This window comes from Echinops telfairi, unplaced genomic scaffold (genome assembly GCF_000313985.2).
Source record: "Echinops telfairi isolate 266 unplaced genomic scaffold, ASM31398v2 ScPeMD7_7469;HRSCAF=8507_0, whole genome shotgun sequence".
Taxonomy (NCBI): Eukaryota; Metazoa; Chordata; class Mammalia; order Afrosoricida; family Tenrecidae; genus Echinops; species Echinops telfairi.
In genome coordinates this window covers 83,126,688-83,151,978 of record NW_022111372.1, presented here as the reverse complement: position 1 = coordinate 83,151,978, position 25,291 = coordinate 83,126,688, and the positions used below count along the sequence as shown (strand labels likewise).

Genomic DNA, 25,291 nt, shown 5'->3' with positions numbered 1-25,291 from the left:
CCCGGAGGCTTCCCCCAGCTTTGAAATGCAAACCAGCCTGGGCTGGGGCCGCAGCCCGCCCGCCCGGAGCTATAAAAGGCCGGGGTGGGGCGGGCACCAGGGCAGGGCGGGAGAGTTCAGGTGAGCAGTACGTCGGGGCGGCCGGCTGCGGCAGCTCGGCGCCCAGCATGCGTGGCAGGCCCCGCGGCCACCATGTACGTGGGCTATGTGCTGGACAAGGATTCCCCCGTGTACCCCGGCCCTGCCAGGCCCGCCGGCCTCGGCCTGGGCCCGCAAGCCTACGGCCCCCCGCCGCCGACCTCTGCGCCCCCGCAGTACCCCGACTTCACTGGCTACTCACACGTGGAGCCGGGCCCCGCGCCCTCTCCAGCCTGGAGCTCGCCCTTCCCTACACCCAAGGACGAGTGGGCCGCGGCCTACGGTCCGGGTCCCACCGTCCCCACGGTCAGCCCAGGCCAGTTAGCGTTCGGGCCCCCGCCGGACTTTAGCCAGGTGCCCGCGCCCCAGGGGCCCGGCCCGGGTCTCCTAGCACAGACCCTCGGCGGCCCGGGCGCACCGACGTCGCCTGGCGCGCAACGGCGAACACCCTACGAGTGGATGCGGCGCAGCGTGGCCGCTGGAGGCGGCGGCAGCAGCAGCGGTAAGAACCCCTCCCTCGCCCTGCGTCCCCACAGGGTTCCTCCTTGGGCACCGGCAGGTGCTAGGGCGCGGCTCCCGCCCTCCTCTGGCTGACCTCTGCCCCGGCGGCTCTGTTTCTGTCCTGGGGAATGCGCCCTCTCCCACCCCGAGACCACGCTCCACCTGGGGCCTGTTTTCTCGGCTTCCTCCTTCCCCAGCCTTGCTTACAGAGAGGGAAACTGAGGCGGGCGGGTGGAAGAGCAGAACAGGGACGCCAACGCCACGTATTTGTCTTGGGGCTCTTTTAGCAGCACCCACATTTTTCTGTTCCTGGGCCCCAGTTGCCCCAGGAGGGACCATCAGCTGTGTGCTCGGCAGGCCCTGTTCCTTTCCTGACCTGTCTCCCCGTGTGTCTCCCAGGTGAAGCTACGGAAGGATAACATCTGTGGGCTCTGAACGATTTCTCTGGTTAGACTGGGGGTGGTGGTCCTTACCTTACCTCTCAGGGCCCTCCCTGAACTCTTGACCCTGGGGGAGGGGCAGGCCCTAGCAGTTGGGAAGGTGGCTACTGTTTGGCTCCTGGGCCTGTGAACCTCTGCCCCCAGGCAGGCCTCTGATCCACCTCTTCAAAGGCAGGGGAGGGGGCAAGACAAAAGCCCAGATGTAATGAGGGGTGGCCTGGGCTCCTTTATGGAGACCCCCACCTTTGTCATGTAACAGACTGCTCCTGGGCTCCGTAGTGACTCCTGTTGGCCGGAAAGTGAACATGACACCCTATTGTCTCCATCATGTCCGCCTGTCCTGAGAAAAGCCACCTGGCCTTGGGGGCGGGAAGCTGGCCTACCCACCCTTTGATGTCCGCCCCTCCTCCCCTTCCCCCAAGATTGGCTGGAGCCTGAGATTTGCCCGGACCTCCCCCACCTCTCTCCCGCCACATCTCCTGCTCCATTTCCCCACCCACACCCAGCCCACCCCAGGGGCAGATGCTGGGGAGGGGTTGACTGGTAACTACAGGCTCCAGCTGTGACCCTTCTCTGCAGTCCCAGGGACACAGAACTTTCCGCTGGCCTGCAGGTGTTTTGCCCAAGCGCTGCTGCTCTTCTGTGACCTTGGCTCAGTAAGCACAGCCAGGAGCCCTGGTGACACTGACCCACAAGGTCCTAAATTTGGAACCACCAGCCACTCCGAGGGAGAAAGACAGGGCTCTCTGCTTCCGTCAAGAGTGACAGTCTCAGAAACCCCCAGAGGCAGCTCTACCGTGTCCCCGAGGGTCCCAATGAGTCGGCACTGACTCAAAGGCCATGAGCTTGGCTGTTTTCTTGTTTTGTTTAAAACTCTTGGAAGGAGCCCTGGTGACCCGGTGGGTGAAGTGCTGGGCTGCGAACCAAAAGGTCCAGGGTTTGAACCCACAGACTTCTTCATGGGAGGAAGGTGAGGCTGTAAAGCTGTAAAGCTTTACAGCTTCAGAAACCCTACAGAGCAGTTCTGCTCTGATTCCTCCAGGGTTCGCTCTGAGTCGGAAGCATGGTTGCTGCTGGTGCTGGTGGAGGGGTCCCTGACCACCGGAGCATAGGTTGGCCGGCAGAGGCTCCGTGGAAGAGACAGGCTTGGCGATCTGTTTCTAAAGACCATGGCCATGTTTCCGCCCCGCTCCCACTACCATGACTCGAATTCGACCTTGCAAGTCTGGCTAGACCAGAGGAGGTACACTGGTACAGATAGGAACTGAAAATCCAGGGAATCCAGGGCGGATGAGCCCTACAGGACCAGTGGTGTGAGTGGCAAAACAGAGAGGGTAAAGGGAGAATGGGTAGGAAAGAGGGAACCGATTACAAGGAACTATATGTGACCTCCTCCCTGGGGGACAGACAACCAAAAAGTGGGTGAAGGGAGACGTCGGACAGGGCAAGATATGACAAAATACCAATTTATAAACTATCAAGGGCTCATGAGGGAGGGGGGAGCAGGGAGGGAGGGGAAAAATGAGGACCTAATATCAGGGGTTTAAATGGAGAGAAAATGTTTTGAGAAACGATGTACAAAGGCGCTTTACACAATTGATGTGTGTATGGATTGCGATAACAGTTGTATGAACCCCTAATAAAATGTTTAAAAAAAAAAAAAAGACCATGGCCAGGAGAGTCTCAGGAGCCGTGGTTCTGTGGGCGTGAATGGCTCTCTATGAGACAGAAGTGACCCCCTGGCAACCAGCAGCAACAAGCCAGTTTGTGGAGCACTTGGGCTGCTAAGTCTGATTTTAGCAGTTCAAGACCACCAGCCCTCTCCCAAGGAAAGATGGGGCTTTCTACCCCAGTAAAGATTTACAGTCTCAGAAACCCACGGGGTCAGTTCTACCCTGTCCTATAGGGTCACTATAAAAATGGACTTCACAGCAGTGAGATTGGCTTGAGGAGGTACCATTAGCACCAACCTGAGCTTGGAGACATTAAATAACTTGCCCAAAGCCAAGAAACCAGTAAGCGATGGGCTAGAAATGCCCCGAGGCAGTCTGACCGCAGTGACTGTGCTGCTGGTCCTCTACGTTTGACCTCTTTAAATTAGCACTCTTTCCAGGGTCTTGATTTTACCATCGGAAGTGCCAGTGAAGGGCCTTTTGCAGTGCGGTCGGTTGTACCTTTATTTGGGCCACAAAAGGATCCCTGGGCAAAACCTGGTGGCAAGTACAGGTGCTTCCTGGAGAACGCAGGTGCTGTCCTTGTTGGACAATTTCAGGGTTATTGGAGTCCCCCCACCTCCGAAACTGTATTTATGCTCTACGAGTTAAGTTACTGCATCTAATTACACAAGAGGAGGTGTCTGGGGCACTGGCCCTGAGGCTCCTGCAGTTCTGTGTGCACGGGCAGACCTGGCTGCAGGGAAGGAAGCTCGCTTTTCTTGCTCCCCCATTCACTTGCTGCTTCCTGCTCTTCGGACATCTTTGGAGATGGATGGAGACATTCCCCATGGACAGGGATGGGCGGAGAGGGCCTCCTGGCATTCAGAGGAAAGGCTGAGGCAGGGAGAATCAGAGGACTAATGAGCCCCAGGGAAGCAGCCAGGCTGTGTGGCTCCCACCTGCACTCTCTGGGCATCAGAGTTTCAGGAGCTAGCTTAGTCTCCATCTTGAAAGGCTTTTGTAAGCTATTTTCCCAAGTCAGGTGGGGTAGATTGGGGGGCAGAGCTATGACAGTATACTCAAGGGCAAGAGCCTTCTCTCTACTCCGAGGCGAGAGGGGAGGCTCAAAGGATATCTGGGTGCCCCAGAGCCTCCAGGAAGGGACTGTGAGCAGCTGAAGTGGATGCCTTCCGTGGCGGACACGGACACGGAACCACGGATTGTTTGAAACCAGTAGCTCTGCCTGTCTGCTCAGGACACGGTCTCTAACCAGTGCCCTGTATTGGGGCAGGACTGGGATGGAGTTGCAGGACTTCCTGGGAGAGAAGCCAAGCCACTCCCGTCCCGGCTCTGGTCAGGATGGAGAGCCATCTGAGCAATGAAACACAGGCTCTCCGTTTCCGTGTACCATCTTGTGCACAACACACTCATTATAGGTGTTTGGGAAAATTGTACCACCCTCTCACTCCTTCTCTGCAGGAAGGCTATATGGTGGTTCTGTTGTCTGGGACAGCAGGGACAGTTCGTGCATGCTCTCCCCCCACCCCACCCCACCCCCGCCCCATCACTGGCAACCAGGCCTCACAGTCTGTCTTCAGCCTGCCAACTAGAGGCCAGTCAGACAGATAAGGAATGGGCCCCAGAGATTGTCAGGAATGTCCCAGTTCCACACAAGCATAGGCTGAGCTGGGATGGAAGTCAGATAAATCAGTTGACACTTTTCCCAGAGTTCCAGCACACTCGGGGTACAATCCATGCGCCTTCCTGTACAGCAGCGGTTCTCAACCTGTGGGTCTCGACCCCTTTGGGGGTCGAACAACCCTTTCACAGGGATCGCCTGATTCATAACAGTAGCAAAATGACAGTTATGAAGTAGCAATGAAAATAATTTCATGGTTGTGGGGGTCACCACAACATGAGGAACTGTATTAAAGGCATAGGGAAGATTGAGAACCATTGCTATACAGCCTTTGGCCCCTGCCTGCCTCCCTGCCTTGTCCACAGACAGCCACACCCAATTCCAGGTCTCAGGCATGCTGTTCTCTTCCTGGGATGCTCTTTATTAAAAAAATTTCTTTTTTTACCAACCGATGTCTGCCTTCAGCCACGTTTCTGTTGTTAGTCCCTCTGGGCCTGGGATGCTCTTCTCCCTGTCTGCAAGCCGGCTCCTTCTCACCCTTCAGGCTTTAGCTTCATGGTCACCTCCTCAGAGTGGCATTCCCTGATTTGTCCAGATTAGGCATCCACTATTTGCAAAGAAAGAAGTTGCTTGGTGTGTCAGAGTGGAGATGTGCTTGCTCCACAGGGTTTCCATGGCCCGTGTTGCTGGAGTGGGCTGCCATTTGAATCGCCAACCTTTCAGCTCATGGTAACCAAGCCCCTAACTGTTTGTGCGACCCAGAAACCCGGGGACAATCTCTGTCCATTTCCTCCCAGTAATAATCCCGATCTGTTGAGTCACTTCCTTGTGTGATTGTCTGCTGTCTCTCCTTATCCCCCCACCAAGGTCAATTTTCACCAGACACATGAGCATCCAGCGCAGGGACTGGCACTCGAGGATGTGCTCAGTAAACTTGGCTGAAGTGGCTGGTGGGGGGAGAGGGGCAGGGAATTAAGGCAACCCTGAAAGAGGAACAGGGGGTGGGGCTGGGAGCTCAGCTTTGACACAGGCTTCTGAGGTCACGGCTGTCCAGCCTGCCCCGCTCCCTGCTGGACAGCACTCTGGACTCCCCTGGGCAGTCGCTATAACCCAGGATGATGATTCTTTAGTGCAAAGAGCGGGCGGTGAAACTGGGGGAGACGGACAAGCTGCTGGGCTTCCGATCCATCAACAGAATAGTCATCCATTCCCAGTGACCAGTACCATCCGACTGTGGCCAGAATCGGAAATGACTACAAGCAGTTTTTGTTTGTTTGTTTGTTTTAATCTGGCTCGCTGCACCTATAATTAGCAGCATTTTCATCAGAATTATCAATTATCCTCTGTTGGCGGCAGCCAGTTTCTTTTGAGTACTCCACATCAAGCCTGATGGTGGCCTGGTAGGTGGCTACTGTCCCCCACACCTGGGGCTGTTCGCTCCCTCAGATGGTGGAACTGCGGCAGCTGGGCATAGATCCTGGTCCAGACCCTTCCGCTTTCAGATGGGTAAACTGAGGCCCACAGAGGCATTGACTCCTCTGCCAACCACATTGTAGGCTTTTTCCCTTGACTCACTGCCTTGACTTGCAGCCCCAGCCTGCAGCAGCTTCTCGCTGTCCCCGCTGCTTCTAAGCCATGGCCAAGTTTACCTTCTTAAGGGGACAGCTCATCCTCAGCCAAGCATCCCTTGGCTCCCCGTTGCCATCGAAGATCCAGCCTCATTCCTGTGGCATTCAGACTCCTCCCAAGATCTGTCCAGCTAGCTGCTGGAGACACCCCAACCATCTGTCCCCCACCCCCCACCCACCAGGACCAGTCTTCATGCTGCTCCCCAAGCCTTGCATCTAATAGGAGCTTGTAATAAAACTGAAGACTATTTCCTGCATCCTTACAGTATGGCAGGCACTGAGCCAAGGAGCACAGGGCTCCACTTACACCTCATAGCAACCCTCCAGGTGTCAGGAAGGACCTATTATTAGGCTTATTTTGCAGATAGTGTTAATGAAGCTCAGCGAGGCTAAGGCACCTTTGTACAAGCTCACATAGCCAGGAGACGGCACAGGGTTCCAAAGGGACTCCACTGCCCACCTGTCCGCTATCAGAACCGGGACAGGAGACCTCCCTACTTCCCTCCCTCCGCCCCTCCCTCTCCAGGCCCATTCCAGGCCGGGGTGCTGGGAAAGGAGGCCGAGGCCGGTCAGGGTGGGCTCTGAGTCGCTGCGTGGGGTCAGGCTGTTTCGAGCCCAGTCTCCAGGCAGCAGCCCCATTCGATAGCTCATGTCTCAGATGTAGCCAGGAGGGGGTGACCCAGTTAGAGGTGGCAGAAGGCTGTTTTTGGTGACGTGGTGACTTTCTTCTCTCCACTCGGCAGCTCTTGCCTGCCGATCCTGTGGGTCCCACCCGGCTTTGTTAGCAGCTCAGCCATTGTTGGTGGGAAGTGATCTCAATGGACTAGCTTCTCAAGTTCAGCCCCGAAAGTTCAGGGATTTACCAACAACGTTAATGTCTGGGGTCAGGTTCCCCTTCGGGTTTATATGCCACCCCATCCTCACCCCTTAAACTGATACGGGGCACCCTAGCATAACAGGGGGTGAGCAGTGTCTTAGCACCTCCCAGGACCCCCTCCCCCCCAGCTTCTGGGGCAAATACAAAGCCCCTACTCCAGCCCCACTTTACCTGGCTCATCTCTTCTTTGTTGGCCCTGCCCTTCCTTCAGCCACGCATTCGGAGTGTCCCCACTGGGCCCAGCGCAGTTTGGGGTGCTGTGGGTGCAGGGCAGCCTGGACAAGGTAGTGGGCCCCACCCTTCCCCGCCCCAGGGGTCTTTGCAAATGCCGTTCTCTCCTCCCAAACCTTCTCTGGACTCTTGTCTTGAAAACTCCTTCCCCACCTTCAGGCCTTGGCTTAGATGCCACCTCTTCCAGGAGGCCTGTCAAAGCCCAAGTGAGGTGGGTTTCTCCTCTCCTCCCACCCCTCCCTGCTTCCTCTGGCTGAGTGGCGATCTGTCCCTATTCCATTTGCCTATATGCTTTTAACATGCTCCCTGCAATGAGAAGGGGGGCCAAATTCAACTGATTTCCCTGAGGCACCAACCATGACTCTCATAGACTGAACGGCGCCCACTGAGCACTTGGGGAGTGGGCCCAGCTTTGTAAGTACAACCGTTTCTGAGGTCAGAGGAGCACGCTTCTCCATGGGATAGGCGCTGGGAGGACGGTGATGGGTGCAGTGGGGATGGACAGGACCCCCTTTAGATCCTGAGCTGCCCTGACCAACAGGATGTAGAAAGCGGGGTGGGGGTGGGAGGGGGGTGTCTCAGCGGGGCTGCCTGGGCTCCTGGTCTGGGTAGCTAGAGAGTAGGAGGGGCTAGTGAGCCAGAGGGGCTGAGGAAACAGCAGGTGGGTGTTACGGGGTCACTGTGCCATGACCAAGAAGCTGGCCTTTTAGTATTTCATTTTAATGAATTTAAAACCGCATAGTGACACGGGGCTGAAACCACACCCATTGCCGTGGACTCCTGTCCTGGGCAACACACTAGAACTGCCCCTTTGGGTCTCTGAGACGGTCCGTCTGTATGGGAGCACACAGCCTCATCTTTTTCCTGCAGAGCAGCCGCTGGGTTCAAACTGCTAGCCTTGTAACTAGTAGCCCAACCCCTAACTCTCTACACCGCTAGGCTTCCATCACATGTGGTTCAGGGGTGAGTGTCTTCAATAGTGTGGGAACAGCCCTCGAAAGCCTCCCTCCAATGGGGACCCATTCCAGACGGGCACCATACTCTCCATCAGAGGGGCCCTCCTGGCTCCTTCATCTCTGCAGGCATCTTCTTCACCGTCCTCAGATTCATGGTCATATTGTCACAGCTAGCGCTGATTCGTAATTACTTTGTAAATGGATTGTCAATTTGATTATTGTAATCTTCATTGCAACAGGCAGAGCCTTGGTGGCAGCATAGTGGTTATGTATTGTGCTACTAACAGCAAGGTCAGCAGTTTGAAGCCACCAGCTACTCCTTGGGAGAAAGACGAGGCTTTTTACTTACTCCTGTAAAGAGTTACATTTCAGAAGCCCACAGGAGAAGTTCAACCCTGTCCTATAGGGTCTCTGTGAGTCAGCATTAACTCAGATGGCAGTGGGTGAGTGAGCCTGGAAGGAGCCATTCACAGACGAATAGCCTGAGATTCAGAAGGACTTGCCTGTAGTCACAAGGCTGGCACGGAGGTGGTCAGGTGGAATTGGAGCCTCATGCCTATCTGTCTCTCAGGTCTCCATTGTCCCAGAACTGGGTCAAACCATTGACCTCCATGGCGAAGATAAGGCAGGAATGGTGCAGAACTGGCGTGTGCACTATTCGGACTGGATGACAGCAGGGAGCAGAGCCTGGCTAAGGCTGCGGGGCTTCTGCAAATCTGGCTCAGCATTCCCCCTCCTCCCAGGCCCCTTTGAGCCTCAGCCCTGCTCCAGGGCTTGAATGAGGAGCCAGACTGGGAAGGGGCCAAGCCATCTAGGTCCTGGATGGCCAAGCCATCTAGGCACTCCTGCAGAGTGCCTCCTGGCCTCAGGAAGGGCGAGGACATCCATCCATCCATCCATCCTGGAGCAAAGGAAAGCGGGGCTGGCCCAGCAGAGGCCAGCCTGGAAGGTCCAGAAGGCGGGTGGGGAGGGGTGTCGACCATCGGGTAACATTCTTCCCTCTCCCCAGGGACCACTCCATCATCTGGAGCTACAAATAGCTCAGCTGCCCTGTTTGTCGCTTACAGCTCCTTGCCCTTTCCAAAGGTCTTTCTGGTACATTCTGATCCTCAGGGGGAAGGGAAGCCCAGGGAATTTCAATGGCTCCTTAAATCCTCCAGCTAAGGATGGTCTGGCTGGGCCACACCTCTGCCTCTGCCTCTGGGCAAGGTCTTGGCAATCTGTCCCTCTCCCCAGGGCCTAGCCCACTTCTCAGCAGCCAACAGCCACTAGGAAGAGGCTGCTCACTGGGCGCGCCCCCAGGCCTGTCCCACCCCTGCCCCTCTGCAACCCTCTGCCTATGAGCTCGCAGTACCATTGCACTGGTCTTCTATTGTTATTTGTATGCTCAGCATGTTTGCAACTCTTTTGGCATAGTGGGTTCTGAGTTTGAAGGTCGGAGGTTTGAAACCACCAGCCACTCTGCAGGCAAAAGATGAGGCTTTTCTGCTCCTGTAAAGACTGGCTCTAAAAATGGCTGCTGTCCTTTCCATTAAGTCCATCGTTCATCCCTCCTCCACAGCAATGTCTGTTTTCTCTCATTCGCACGTGTGTGTGCGCACACACACACACACACACACACACACAGCCAGTTGGAACAGGGGTAAGTATTCTCCGCTGGACAGGTGGGGCACGGAGGCCCGCAGGGAAGAGGCTCCCAAGGTCCTCCCAGGAACGGGGGGCAGCTGGGACAAGAATCCAGGACTTCTTGCTCTGAAGTTGGGTGTTTGCCCCCCATCTCCACCAGGCTTAGGAGAGGCATTGACCTGAAGATACCCTGCTTCCAGGGGCCTCCAGAACCTCCCAGGTACCTCCTTCAGCCCCTTGTCTCTTCGGCTATGCTCAATTCGAGACTTCCAACCTCTCCATCTACTCCCTCATCTGGAAAAAGGGGGAGCATGCAGTAGACATTTCTTAGCACCGTGCTCCATAGCAGGCCCCTTTCCCCACCACTCCCAGGCTGGCACTACAGGGGTGGCGAACACCCCTCTTCATCCCTACCCATGGGGTCCTGGCCTGGAGGGTCTTCTGGGTGGGTATGCCCATGGGCACCGCCCTGGGTGGTCCCTGGGGGTTGCTCAGAGCTGCAGAGCCTCAAGGCAGACACTGAGGCCAAGAGGCAGGAGACCTGGCAGGGCAGGTCATGGAGCGAGGAGGCAGAACTGGGACCACCTGCGGGTTCCGCATCTCCTGAGGGCTGAGGAGGATGCTGTAGCCCAGGATGATCCTGGGAGTGTGTATTTTTAGTGTGTACGTGGAAGATGAGTGCGTGTGCGTGCGTGTTGGGACGGATCTGATGCACAGCTGTGGGGGCGGGTTTGGCCACCCGGGACAGAGAGGTCGGGGATGGATTTTGTATTTCAGTCCTGCAGGGACCAGAGCGGGCCCTGTCCTTCCCCAGGGCCATAGATCCAGCAGGAAGGGGGCAGAGGAAGTGCTGACCCAGAGGCCATGTGTGTTTCCTGGAACTTCTTGCCCCGCCCTGGGGCAGAGGCCGAATTCTGTCCTCGCCTGGCCTGGACGGTGAGGCCCCAGTGTAGGCCGTCACTGCTCCTGCCCCATCCTGAGCTGGGCAGGCAGGGTCTAGACACTCAGACTGGGAAACCAGTCATGGGCTTCTTCAGCAACAGTAACAAACCCAGCCAGAGAGCCAACAAACATGGGAGCTTTATGTTTCCCAGTTGGAGGGGGCCTTACACATACTCCTCCCTCCAGACCACGCCCACCGCCCACACTCCGCCCAAAGGCCACCCGCCTCCATTGGGAATGAGCAAGCGCCGCCCTTCCTGCTCGCCTACTGTGTACTGGGCACTGCCCTTCCAGCTCAAGGGGGCCCTGTGGACCTCAGAGCGCAGGTGATCAGACCCTGCGAGGTGGGGTGGGTTTGGGGACTGTTTCTGGGGTCAGGGAGACCTGGATTTGATGGGAGAGGCTTTCCTCACCTATAAAGTAGGAAAGTCAGTGCTATGGCCTCATGGGTGGTTGAACGTGCTCAGTGAAGTGCCTGGCTTCTGCTAACTGCTCAGGCCATGTGGCTATTCCCCCAGCCAAGCACGTAACCAAACTCACTGCCCGCCAGTCGGTTCCGACTCGTAGCGACCCCACAGGACAAGGTAAAACTGCCCCTGTGGGTTCCTAAGATTGTAACTCTATGGGAGTAGAGTAGAAAGACTCATCTCTCTCCCTTGGAGCAGCTGGTGGTTTCAAACTGCTGACCTTGCTGTTAGCAGCGCAGTGCAGAAGGGTCACACCTTCAGCACTTCACCAGGCTCGTAATGAACTATAACCCTGTAGGCACCCTGTACCTGTTTTTGTCATCTCACCCACAGCCATCCCACCCCATCCCGAATCCTACTTCCCCCGTGTTTCCAGTTTCCCTTTCCCGACTCTCTGAACTTTGTCCTTGGGGTAAACACTGCCCCTTCCTTTGATCCTAAATGGGTGATTCTTTAAGGTGAGCCTCCCTCACTGGTGTTACCGGTCCCCTTCTAGACCTGCCTATTCACTGACTGAAACTGAGCGTTGGGTGAAGAATTCTGCTTCAGACCTGAAAGGGTGACTAAGGGCCTTGGGGGTGTGGGAGTCCTATCAGTTCCTGTCTGCCCCCAGTAAGCCTGGTCTCCTCCCTGATTTTGTGTTCTGTTCCCCATCGTCCTCCTATTCTGTTCAGGCTTTATGATGACCCATGAGAGTGTGGTGGCCGGGCGCCATCTAGCTCTTCCCTGCCAGTCTCAGTGCCAGCAGACTGATGCTCATGTGGTCCGTGATCCACTGCACTCATTTCTTCCCATGAGGTTTATGATTTCCGGCCATTTTTCCTCCAGACAGGGAGTGGCCCCTGGTTGCACTTTAGCTAGCCAGCTGCTCACCAGGCTTTAAGGGAGGATGTAGAACACTGAGAACTAGGTGAGGCCGATGGGCCTTCCCTCCAGACAGTACGGTCTCAGCCCCCTGGTTCAGCACAGCTCATACTTTCAAGGTATTAGCTTATTTCTGAGAAGTTTCTTTTACTTTCCGCCTGGTATACTCCACCACATTCACAGAATGTATTTGCAGCAAACATAACTCCTCTTGTACAGATCTCCTGTGGCATTGTGTGTTTTCTGAGTTAGACTCCCGCTCTCCCTCTCACTCCTGTTCAGCCTACACACTTACCCAAGCTTCAACCACTCAGACCACAGCCATCGGAACGTTTCAGGTAGAGATCAGAATTTACCTCTGGAGCCTTTAACTCTGGCATCTCTTCCAGGGTGTTCGCTGCCTCCATCACTTTGGGCCCAGCCCTCTCTTCTTGTAGTTAACATTTGCCAATCCCTGCACCACCACCCCACTGCCCCTGTGACCATCAAAGATTTCTTTGCGTGTGAAAAACCTTCCTTGACTTAAAAGTCCTGTGTCCTTGTGTGCTGGACTTATCTCCCACAACCTATAATGTCCTCCAGGTTCCCCCAAGTGCTGTGAGGGCTCCCACGCCCTGTCTGCTCTTTAGTGATACAAAACATTCCGTTGTGTGTTCCTCGCCTAACATGCCTCCCATTTTGCAGATAGAGAAAATGAGGCTCAGAGTGGGGAGTGCTGCTGTAGGGCCCCCAGCCCCGCAGCCAGTGGGAATCTGCCCCCACCACACAGCCCTGAGATCGGGCTCAGCAGGGACAGGATTAAAACATGATGTTCCCGAGACCCACCCTGCCCCACCCTGAATCTGAGATGGTTCGGAAGTTCTGCAGGCAGTGTGGAGACTGTGGGTCGGGCATCTGGAGCCACCAGCCGGTGGCTATCAGGATCTCTTCTAGGATGGTCGGGGGGAGTATGCTACCTGGTGCCTTGGGGACCAGCCATCCCACCATTCCCCAAACCAGAGAGAAACCCTCTCATTAGAGTGGGTCACTCACCTGTGCTCACCTGCAGAGCTGGGGCCCCTCCCTCCCACTTGGTCCCATTGGCACCTGGCATGGAGGGTTACTCATTAGGTGCTGGGAGGGGCTGGCCCCTCACCAGACACCTGTTACAGGAGCCTGGACTTCCCTCTTCTCCCAGTGTCCTTTCGGCCTGTAAATCATTCATCCCGTGCCCTCTCCCTGCCCCTCCGCTCTCACGCACCTCCCCACCCCTGCCCTCCCTGGTGCTAGCCCTGGCAAGGGTGCTTATGGGGTGGGGACAAGGGGTTGGAGTGTCCCTGTGCAGTTCTGGAGCCCAAGACACCGGACTCACTCAACATGTTAACTCGATTCCAGCTCATGGCCTCCCTGTAAGGCTGGGTGGAACTGCCACCCATGGACTTCGGAGCCTGGAGCTCTTCATGGGACTAGACTACGTCTTCTTCCGTGGAGCAGCTGGTGGTTTCAAACTGCTGATCTTCCGGTTAACAGCCCGTTGCATAACCATGACACCACTGGGGCTCCTCAAAGCACCTGACAGTCACGGTGTCTGAACATGGTGAAAATCCCAACACTCCCCAGTCTCTCTTTAGAGGCACGTATGTGCTTTTGGAAGGAATGAGAGGCTTGTAAGCACGTATGTTGTGGGTGTCCGGGGGTTCCAGCTCACAGTGGAGCATGCACCCGAGCCCTGTGCCACCCTCACAAGTACCGCCCACTGTGCTTGAGCCCACGTTTGCAGCCTCTGTGTCCGCCCATCTCATCCAGGGCCCTCCTATTTCACTGCCCCTCTCTCCTGTACCAATCGTGGGGCCCCTCTCCAAGCATGAGACAAAGGCTCCCCCTGCTCCGCTCCTGGAGCCATCTGCGTCTGCCTGTGCTGCTTCCAGGACCCACCTGTGCCCCTGGCAGTCTGCCGTACATCCAGTATTCTGCACCAACACCCTAACTCAGGCCTCTGTTTCCTTTGTCATCTCCAGGCATCGTCCGGCTTCCACGTACATGGCAGGCAATTGAAAATGCCATGGCTTGGGTCAAGGATGCCTTAGCCCTCGGAGTGCCACCTCTATCCCAGCCCAGCCCTGCCCTCCATGGCTCCCTTCCCAGTAGAAGTTGGGGGTGGCAGCTCTGAATGGGGCCCCATTGTGGGCTCTGTGGGAAGGCGTGAAGAGCAAGCGCTTTAGACCACAGCCATAACCCCCTGGGGCTCCAGTTACCCCAATGCCACAGGGCACTGGACTGGCTAGACGCCCACTACCGGCTGTGGCCTGGTGGCTCTGCTCATGGCAGCCCCGCCCGTGTCAGAATGGAAGTGGGATTGTAGCCCTAGGTGTTTGGTGACTTGTGTGTGTGTGTGTGTGTGTGTGTGTGTGTGTGTGTGTAAAATTTAAAGCAGACCTCCAGGCCTTTCCTCCGAGGTACCTCTGGGTGGACTTGACCAGGAGCCGCAGGGGACTCACAGCCCATCTTTTGTTTGGACCTCAGACTGCCACATAGCCTCCTTGTGACCTGGGAGGACACTGAGCTCCCGTGATTCCTCCGGCTTCAGCAGTGAGGGAGCAGGGGTGTGCCCCTGGGGCTCTGCAGGCCGCCTCTGCTGGTGGCCTTGGGCAGATTTTGAGCCGATGTTGAATTTTCTAGGCCAAGGAGGGACCCTGTCTGGAGCCGAAAACCTCATCAGCCACTCCCTTGGCTCAGGCCTGGGGCTCAGCCTGGCCCAGGGCGGAGGCTGTCCCGTGCTGCCTCGGCAGCCAGTTTGAGGTCAGCGGAGTGGACTCGCCCAGTTTGGTTCCGCTGCTCTGGCAGGACACGTGGGGAAATGCAGCCTGGGAACATCTGCTGTCTCCTGTTCTCCACAGAGCCGTTTGGCTTGCGGGGGGAGCCCCAGTGGTGGACTTGCCAAGCAGCATGGGCTTGGTAGGGGGGGAGGGGCTTGGGGGGGCCACTCAGTTCTGAGGGACAGGCAGGGCCAGGGCTGTGACCCAGGGAAGTGGAGGCCAGGCTGTGGTGGGGTGCCCTGCTGGCGTGGGAGGGGGTCAGTGCCCTGGTGTGATGTGTGTCTGGGTCTGGAAGGGCTTTCCTGTGTCCCCTATTTATAGTCCTAGGCTCTTATAAAGGAAGCTGGATTTCACCAGACCAAGCCCAGGCCAAACATGACTCTTAATGCTCTCTGTAGACCTCTGGCTCCAGCCCAGGGAAGCCCCAATATGGACCTGCGATGATGCTGAAAGCCAGCATGAGCCTGCGCCCAGCCCTCCCTAGACCGTGCCTCTCCTGGGTCTTTCCCCTCTTTCCTCAGCCTGGTCTCACCGAAACCTATGTCAAACCCCGTATTGCCTTTGTGGCCGTGCCCCCCCCAACATGGACCTGCAGCCCCTACCCCTCACTCCTCCCGGCCTCAGCAGTGGTGTCAGACAACAAGAGACATGTTCTCACCACAGGGCCTTTGCACGTGCTGTCCTCACTACGGGGAGCCCTCGGCTGTCTGGGGCTTTCCCCTCACCTCCTACCCATCTTGGCTCAAATGCCCCCTTCCCAGGAAGGCTGTCACTGACCACACAGGGAGAGTCTGCTCCCTGCGTCCCTAGCCACCCCCACCCCCACCCCCTGCCACTTACTTATATTCTCAAGTGCCCAGCAATGACCAGACCACTGCACTGTGTGTGCGCAGGTCACCCTCCACAGCAGCTGGTGCCTGTTCCCCTCCCCTCCCCCCAGGCAGGCCTCCCAGCAGGGGCTCCAGAAACATAGATGGGGTGATCGCACTCCTTCCCTGGGCTTCCCTTCCCTTGTTCCCTGGGGGCACAGATGGGAGTGTGGATGGCAGGGAGTGGGTGCAGCCCCAGCTCCGGGTGTGGTGTCCAGAGCCAGGCCCGCTCACATCTTCTGATGACCCTCAGGGTCTACCGGAGACCCCAGTCCTTTCTGTCCACCTCCAGCTGTCCTGCAGGAACTGGGGAGCCTGTACCCCAGGACTAATCTTGTGGTTCTGTGGGATCTAGGCTTATAGCAGCTGCCCCTGTTCTTTCTCAGGCCTAGCAGGGGCGGCTGCTGGCTCAGTGGTATGGAAACCCCAGGCTAAGCCTGCTCAACCCCCAGGTCTGAGGGGTCCTGAATTACAGCTTCCCGGGGGGCTTGTTGTGGTCCCTGGGCTGTGCAAACAGTTCAGTCTGCTCAGCTACAAACAGAAGGTGGAAGATTCCATCCCTGAGAGGCCTCAGAAGAAAGGCCAGGTGATCTATTTCCAAACTATCAGCCACTGAACAGCCCTTGAAGCACAGTTCCTCTCTGACCCTCAGGAGGTCACCAGGAGTCAGGATGACTTGATGCTTGCTTGGAGGGGAGGGGGCAGGGGGGGGATAGTTAAAGTGCATATTCCTGGCTAACCCCTAAACCATGTCCTAAAGTGTCTTGGAGAGCTCCCCAGCCCTGCCGTTTCTGGGAACGGCTGGCTTAGAGCTGGTGGAGCCGGCCACCAGCACAGGGCTCTGCACCAGGGGCTTGAAGCCCTCACCCATCAGCGGCTGACTGTGTAGCGCGGAGCAAGTTGCTTCCCCTCTCTGAGCCCAGTGGCCCCTCCCAGAAATGGACAGGAGCAGAACTTAGCTTCCAGGGGTGGGGCTCCACACCTGAGTGATGGGCACCCTGTGTCTGAGGTGTCTGTCCCTCCTTCCCCACCTTGGGGCCCTCTTCCAGGGGTGCCTCCTTAGCTCATCTCCTGGGGGGCCCTCCATTGGGTCCTTGCAGGCGCCCTCACCCTTATCGCCCCTCTGTTTCCCAGGTAAGACCCGGACCAAGGACAAGTACCGCGTGGTGTACACTGACCACCAGCGCCTGGAGTTGGAGAAGGAGTTCCATTACAGCCGCTACATCACCATCCGGCGGAAGTCCGAGCTGGCCCTCAATCTGGGCCTCACTGAGCGGCAGGTGTGTGGGGCCCCGCCACCGCTGCGACCACCACCACCACCAGGCAGGCAGGGTAGGGAGGACAGGCTGAGCTTCCTGGTCAGGGTCACCCAGCACAGCAGAACCCTCGCTGCTGCCGCCCCTGACTAAACCCAGTCCCTGTCCTCCAAACAGGGGACAAAGGGGACCGACCAGATTAGCTAGAGGCTGTGGTCAGTGCTGTGAGGTGTGAGCACTGGTTAAATCTAGCGGAGGGAGCCATCACAGGGAGCACAAGGAGGGCTTCCTGGAGGAGGGGGCCTTCGCACAGCTGGCAGGATGGGGAGGACTCCCTGGAGAAGGGAGTCTAAGCAGAGGAGCTGGCAAGCAAGTTCCGGGAGATGGAGGGAGTTGTGGGAGGCCGCACCGAGGCATGCATCTCCACTACCCTCCCCTTTGGCCCTGCGCTCCGCTTCTCTCTCCTCCTCATCCCCTCTCTCCGGTTGGTCCCACAGGTGAAAATCTGGTTCCAAAACCGAAGGGCCAAGGAGCGCAAAGTAAACAAGAAGAAGCAGCAGCAACAGGAGCAGCAGCAACAGCAGCCCCCCCAGCAGTCCCTGCCACCCACCCCAGCTGGGCCACCGCTGGGGGGCCTGTGTCCCAGCACCTCCAGCCTCCTGGGAGCCTCCTCCCCAATGCCCGTCAAGGAGGAGTATTTGCCATAGGCCCTGCCCAGCCTGACGGGCTCCCACCTCAGGCCCAGGGGGCCTGTCTGAGTCTCCATCTGGCCATTGGCCTTCTGAATGACCTCCACCCAGTCCTGCACCCCTGGGCTCATCTGTTCAAGGCCCTCCTCCAGCTTCTGAGTTCTAGGCCTCAGGGGATAAGAGAACTGGGGGTGGGGAGTGGGGGTGGGTGCCCTCAGCTTCCAGAGGGTTGGCCTAGAGGTCCTTCTGCATTGGTCCAAGGCTCAGGGGGGCTGGTCGGGAGGGTGGCCACTTGAGGGAGCAGACAGACCCTAGAGAAAGGAAACCAGGCTGAGGGAAGATGGACTGCCTGCAGACCTGACCCGAGGGATGTCCGCTGCCACGGGCCCTTTTTTAGGGGGCATCGTACAGTCCCCTAGGAGTGGACCCGACAAGGAGACTCTGTGGTGACCCCTCCCTGCCATGCTCAATGAGACCTCTAGGTGGTAGAAGGAGGAAGGGGCCAGACTTCACCCTGCCAGGTGTCTGCAGGCTGGCCTTTGGGGCCCTGGCTCAGGGAGCCTTGAGAACTTTCTCTGGATGGAGCAGAACTCCCGGCTGAACAGGTGTTGTACATACATGGAGTAGAGGCATCTGGATGGAGCTCCAAGAATAAATCATTTTTCCTCCTTAAAGAAAGCATCGTGTAAGAATCGTTATACATAGCCTGTAAGGAAAGACAATTGAAAGAACCCTCCTCCCCCTCCCCTAAGAACATCCTACTACTGCCTTCCAGTCCAGGTAGCCCTGCAACCCCAGGACATCTCCAAGTGCCTTTGAGGGCCCAGCACAGGACACCGAGAGTCATCCGAGGGGCCAGGAAGCTGAGAAAGCCGCTTCCTCAGGCTCATGTCTCAGCCCTCTGGGACGTTTATAGCACCTTCAGGGGTAGCTTGACAGATAATCTCCCTTGGGCACCCCATCGGCCATGCATAGCGGGGGTACCCAGAAGCCCCGTGTCTAGTGTGGAGACTGCTCTGCGTCCAGCTGGGGTTGCAGCAGCAGGGTAGTGGCCAGATTCCCATCACAGGAGGACAGGGAGGACTCCCCGCTTACCCGGGGAGGTCCTAGGGAAGGCTTCTCAGAGGATGCTTGGCCAAGGCCCCAGAGGACCAACGAGCCCTGGTGTAGCCCCGAAAGGAGGAAACATTAACAAATAAGATCAGTATGAAATTTAGTGATTTTTGTTGTTGTTGTTGTTCTTGATTCCAAAAGAATTGTGCTTTGTCCTTTACCGGGTGTCGGCCCCTCGTCTCCCTAGGGCACTCATGCCAGCTGCCTAGCCCTCTGTTTACTGTGCCGGGAGGTGGCCCAGCCATAAAGTATGCAGCCTGCCTGCTACTGCCCTTTGCTCTCGCACACGTGACAGCAGCACAGGAAGTGTCCCAGTCCTGGCACAAGCCAGCACATCTCCCCTATCTGAAGCTTGGAGGCCGTGTTTCTGGTCACCTGAGACCCAGTTGGTGCCAGGGGAAGGGACCAGGTTGTCAAAAGCAGAGAGGGGGAAGGAGGCTGGGTGGAAGGGTGGCCAGCCAGCCATGGAGGAACATGGGTTCTTAATCTTCAAAGGCATTCGCTGTGTGATCCTGGGATAACTGCTTCCCCTCTCTGAGCCTCTACTTCCCCATCTGTGAAGCTAGGGAGTCTGTCTAGGAAAAAAGAAAAGCCTTTGGCTAAGTGAGTTTGGGAGGTCTGTAGTGAGTCCCAGGGATGAATTAGCATATCAAGGGCTCTGAAGCGTCTCACTGTAAAGAACCCCCTGGAATTCTCTTCCAGGTCTCTCCCCTGCCACACACACACTTCTAGCCAGGAGTCCCTGCCAGCGTCCTGCTGAACTCCCCTCTTTCAGTGAGATGGAACCAGAGCTCTGGGCTTCTGCCGGACTACTGCCAAAGAGTGAGACTTCAGGCCCAGTCTCCCTGGGGAACATGGGGATCAGGGCTGTCCCCAGGGCCTACCACATACTGTAGTAAATGCTGTGTCAGGCCCAGCAGCTCCCAGGGCTGGCATCCTAGTATGGAGTGCTGGTAGGCCCACCTGATCTATGGACTCCTCACTCCCAATGATGAGGACAGATGTTGGCACCACAGATCCAGAGGTGGGTGGGACCAGCCTGGCTCTGGCCACAGTAAGATCTCTACCTGGCAGGAGGAGGTCTGCAGCAGTTAGGGCCCCATAAGAGAATTCAGGGGGCTTGGAGGGGCCACAGGACATGTTGAGGCCACCTGCCAATTGCTGTTGGAGAACTTCCAAACAGCAATGGAGTCCCATGTAAGGTAGTGTATTCCCTACCACTCAGGAGAGGTCTACCAGAGGCCAGGGTATATCATGGCTCAGCAGAGACCCCTCTGGTACATGCTGACCCCACAGCAGCCTACAAGGGTGTTCCAGCCCTCCTGTCTGGAATGGCCGGATGCTCCTTTTCATCTAGCTATTTGATTTTGACCCCCATCAACCCCCCATGAGCATGGTGGAACCAGAGACCCCAGTGCCCGTGGAGGAGAGGGCCCCCTGTTTGAGTCCTGACGTAGTATTTCATGGGTACCTGCTGGGTGTGGGCCCCACACTGCTTGTGTTAGCCTGGGTTGACCAGAGAAACAAATCCAGAGACACTTGTGTATAAGGAAGAGTTTTATATAAAAGAGCAATTGTATATTGAGAAAACATACCAGCCCTGTCCCGATCAAGTCCACAAGTTCGATATTAGCCCATATGTCCGTCCGATAGCAGTCTATAAATTCCTCTTCATACTCACGCAATACTTGCAATGATGCGGAGTGCAGCACGATCACAGGCCAGTGGATGGGAAAGTCTTGTGGATCCAGTGGTGGTGGAAGCATCTCAACGCTGCCAGGGGTCTCCACATGGCTCCTCCAGCTCCAGGGCTCTGGCTCCATCAGCATAGCTCTGGGTTGTCATCAGGAATGTCTCACAGGGAGAGTGTGCATCCCATCTCCAGGGAGGAAGACAGGAGTTCCCAGAATCCTCAGGAGAAGGTCATGCCCACACAGGGGCATTATTGGCTGTGACCTGATCGACAGGCTAGACTCCACCCCTTCCTCAAGTTGACAGATTATGTAACTGCCACACTGCTGTTGGAGACAGAAGGTGTGGACAAAAAGCCAGCGTGGCTTGTCTGGGTCTTTGAAGGCCCACAGCCCAGGCTTGGCTTCTAGCAAAGACGAATGTGGACACCAGTCCTAGGTTTTGCAGGTTTTGAACAGGCTGAAACACCACCCTGGGTGAGCCAGCCCCTTTTTGCTAAGGGTTGCCTGTGAACCTAGCAGACCAGGCCACAAATCAATGAGGGAGGGGCCAGTGTGTGTGTGTGTGTGTGTGTGTATGTGTGTGTGTGTGTGTGTACATGCTGTGGTCAGAAGGATGGAAGGACTGCCCAGGGCAGAGCAGCCAGGATGGTCAAAGAGCAAGATTTGGTCCTGGGAGCACAGTGTCTTATGGGGGCGGGAGGAGGCAGTGGGGGCTCAGAGAGGATGGCTTTGGAGGACAATCCTGTTCCAGTTAGGCGGCTCTGGAGCCGCTTTCTCTGAATCCCACCAGATGGACCAGCGGTCTGGAACCTCATCTGTCACAGTCACCACTTGCTGCTGTAGCAAAACACGTGCTCCACAGTGATAGAATCTGAGCACTTGAGCAAGTGAAAAAAATGTTTATTTATATGCATTTAAAAATATCTTCCTATATAATAACAGTTCATTTTCACCAAACACTTCTTTTTAATTAGCATGCATCTCCACTGCACTTCCGGCCCAAAGTGAGAGAGGGAGAGAATAGGGGAGAGGAGATCGTGTGAGTCAGTCTGGATCACTGGGGGCACCAGGGCAGCAATGGTCACGTGTCCTCCAGAGCTGACCTCACTGCCAGTGGTACCACGAACTAAGGGCTTTGTGGGGTAGAAGGATTCTGTGGTCAATGCTGTGAGAAGTAGCTCTAGCACGTCTTGAGGGCGTGTTGTGTGGAAGTGCAGATTTCGCCAGTGAGGACTGTGATGAAGAGAGGATGGCAGAGAGAGGTGAGCAGGCACCTGATCAGATTCTTGTTTTACTTTGAGAGTCTATGCTGCAGAACGTGCATCCACCCAACAGTCTCTCCCTACACCATTCAGTGCTGTTGACCATCTTCCTTGAGGTGTGCAGCCACTCTTCCCCCTGAACATAAACTGACTGCTCCCTGATCTCACCGATCGCCTCGCCTATAGATGGATCTCAGATAAGCATCCTGCTCAAGGCAGACATTCTTTGCAAGTTAAGTTAAACCATTGCTTGCCTTTAAGAAGTCTCCAGGGAACAATTTTGGTTTGATGGTTAAAGATTATCCCAGGGCTGGAGTTTCAGGGGTTCTTCTAGCCCGTATGGCCCCAGAAAGTCTGGATTCTATGCACATGTTAAATTCTGTTCTACAGTTCCCCACTTTTGATTGACTTTTTTTTTTTTTAATGAAACAGCTTTATTGCTTGAGGTACAATTCACATACCATGTAATTCACCCACCTAAAGACTGCACGTCAAAGGCTTTTAGTATGTTCAGGACTGTGGAACCATCGCCACATTAATCTTAGAGCATTTTTATTACCAAAAAAAGGGGGGTTGACCTTTTTGATGACCTCTAAGTCATCAACCCCACCTTGCTCTTCTACCAGCTGGTCCTGCTCTTGCAAGCTGCCACTGAGCTGACTGAGATTCATGGCCACCTTCGCTAGGATCACATCCCTCTTGTGGTTACTGGACCTCTCTCCAACACATCTCACCAAAACTCCCCCCTCAGATCCTCCTCTAGTGACTGATCACATGATCACACCTGATGACATGTCCAGATCCTGCACCACACCAAAAAAAAACGATGTCCTCCTCTACTGACTGATCACATGATCACAACTCTTGACCACATGTCCTGAGCCAGCAAGTCGGGCAATGTTCTGTTGTGATCCGTAAGGTTTCCGTGGGCTGATTGTTGGAAGTAGACCACCACACCTTTCTTCTTAGTCTGGAAGCTCCTGTCCACCATGGGTGACGCTCGCTGCTGGTGTATGAGATGCTGATGGCACAGCTTCTGGCATGGCAGCCGCATGCAGAGCCACGACATACAAGCAACGCACAAAGGGGGACCTGTGCCCTTTAGCCATCCAACCCACCCGTCCATCACCCCCAGCCCCAGACAACCACTCATCGACTTTCTGCCTCACCATGTATTTTAAAAATGAATTAATGCTTTGAAAAACGTTTTATTGTGATGTAGGTGCAGAGCAGGAGCTTTACATTCACAATCTATACACATTTAGTTTCACGTCTTCTCATTCCAATCTCACCAGGGTGTCCTTATCACTTAACCCACTCCCCCACCCCGTGTTACCCAGTTCCACGACCCTCTGTCCTTTCCATTTAAATGGCAGAATGTTTGGACATGGGGTGGGGGTGGAGCGGAGAGCCCCACCAGCCCCTCTCGGATCGAGGCACTTGCTCTCCTGTGGTTCTGAGTGTGGCTTCCTTGCTCCTTCTCCAGAACCTTCTGACGGTTGTCAGGATTCTTTCAGACCATCTTTGATCACCCTGCCTCTCCTTCAGAGGGATTTGGCAGACCTCTGGACACCTGCCCCTGGACCCCTTTCCTTCTCTGAAAGGCATGAGCTTGGGTTCCTTGACGCTCCACCATGGGCCTCACCCAGTCCCCCACCCCCACCCCTGCCACTTACACTCACTGCCGGTCAATACAGTATGTGTTTGCTCAAGGAAGGCAAAAGCCCCAGCCCTGCTCCCCACCCCCACCCCTCAGGGTGGTTCCCTCCAGGCAGGGTCTGGGAGTCCAGCGAGCAGGTGGGCCTGGGAGGGGCCATAAACAGGCCTGTTTGCTCTCGAACTGTGGCAACTGCCTCACCCGACCCCTGTGGTTCTACATGCCTTCCAGGGGGCTTGATAAACCCAGTGACCTGCAAGGGGGGTGGCTCAGAGGGGCTACCATCCCTCCTGCGAAGCACACTGCGAAGCACACTGTGGCAGATCCTATGACAACCCAGAGCGCGGGTCCTCAAGGGGCTGCCTTGTCTCCAGGAACACCCACGGCCCCGGCCCACATTTAGTTTCACCTCATCTCTGGTGCGCATGCCTCTCCCCAGACCTGGTGCCCAGCCCTCCTGGTTTCTGCAAGGAGATCCAGTGCTCGGTGTGACCTTGGACACCTATGCTACTCCTCTGGGTCAGTCTCCTCCCTGTCTTCCAGGGCTGTTGGAAAGATTCCAAGTTAGATATTGGGGATGCCAAGGGCCATCACTCAACACAAGCTCCCATTCTGAGGCGAGGAGTCCCCTCTGAGGCCGGGTCAAGTGTAGGCAACTGTGGAGGAGCCCAGGGGGCAAGATGAGCCTGGAACACACAGCTTCAACACATCCATTCCAACCCCCTCAGTGCACCGGTGCCGACACCACTCCCCACCCTGCTTCCTGTGGCCCTTCTTCCTGCCGTCCACAGCCTCTGTCCTTGGGCTAATGCTGCCCTGTCCATCTTCAATACCCTTTATTCCTGCCTTTGGTTCAATTGAAAACCTTTCCCCCTCCTTCCAAACTCCAAGGACAACCCTGGGAGAGAGGCAGGAGCTCCCCACCCCAACCCCCCCACCCCAAGCCTCATGATGCATGACCCCTGATGGGACAGAGACCACACAAGATGTCATCTCTGCATGGGACCCTCCTAAAAGTGAAAGGGGTACTACTTCCCATGATGCAGGGTCCATGAACAGAGCTGGTTCAGCCCCAGCCAGCCATCTGGCGCTAATCTCCCCTCCTCACCACGTTCTCACTGAGCCCTCTCTGAAAGGCCAGCCATGCAAGGGCTGGCGGTGGGCCCATTGCACAGGCTTTACCAGGTGGCAATCCCGGAGGACAGGAAGACAGGAGCTGGTGAGCTAAGTGACAGCGGCCCTTGTCCAGACCCCAATTTGCCATCATCCCTGGTCAAGGAGAGGTGTCAAAGACCACCTGGCCCTGAAGTCTGGCTCTGTCACTAGTGTCACTCACTACCTGGATGGCCTTGCATATGTAGTGGCATCACCTCGCTGCACTCTCTTTGCTGGTCTGGAAAACCAGAGAAGGGCACCTGCCTCTCCAGGTCAGTGGGGAGGAAACAAGGCACCTGGCCTAGGGTCTGGCACATTGTAAGTGCTCAATATTCAGGATCTGGATGGGTGGATGCCTAGCTGAGGAATGTCCTGTTTTCTGTTAGAGTGAGGAGACATCCCATAGTAGGTCTTCAATTTTAAGTGAGCACCTGCTATGTGCCAAGCTCCTGGCTAAATGCTGTCTGGGCACAATGTCACTGAATTCCTCACAGGGCAGCGGGGATTCTTATACCCCTCTTACAGAGAGCCTAAGTGATGCGGGCAAGGTCACCCAGCAAGAGGAACCCAAGGGCAGGGAAGGTAGGAGCTTCGTTGTTCAGGTCGGGGAAAGAGGGCCAGAGAGGGTAGGTCACTTGTCCAAGGTCATACAGGAGACAGCGACCTGTACCCGACCCAGTCCCCATATCTGCCAAGTTCTCCGTGGCGGACCCCCGCCCCGCGCCTCAGCCCCAGCCTCTCCACTGCGCGCCTTTGCGTGCGGGGGCGCGCGCATCCCCTGGCAGTCCGTCAGTCAGTCCGCCCGTCTGTCTGGCTATCACCGCCGGCGCAGCCGTG

General features: G+C 56.3%; 1 protein-coding gene across 1 annotated transcript; it reads left to right on the top strand.

Annotated features, from left to right (window-relative positions):
* The first annotated feature begins 192 nt into the window (after positions 1–192).
* CDX1 (caudal type homeobox 1) lies at positions 193–17,727 on the top strand. The gene is made up of 3 exons (XM_004696722.2): positions 193–640; positions 16,763–16,908; positions 17,382–17,727. The coding sequence occupies exons 1-3, from the start codon at positions 193–195 to the stop codon at positions 17,589–17,591; spliced, it is 804 nt and encodes a 267-aa protein (XP_004696779.1). The 3' UTR covers positions 17,592–17,727.
* The last annotated feature ends 7,564 nt before the right edge of the window (positions 17,728–25,291 follow it).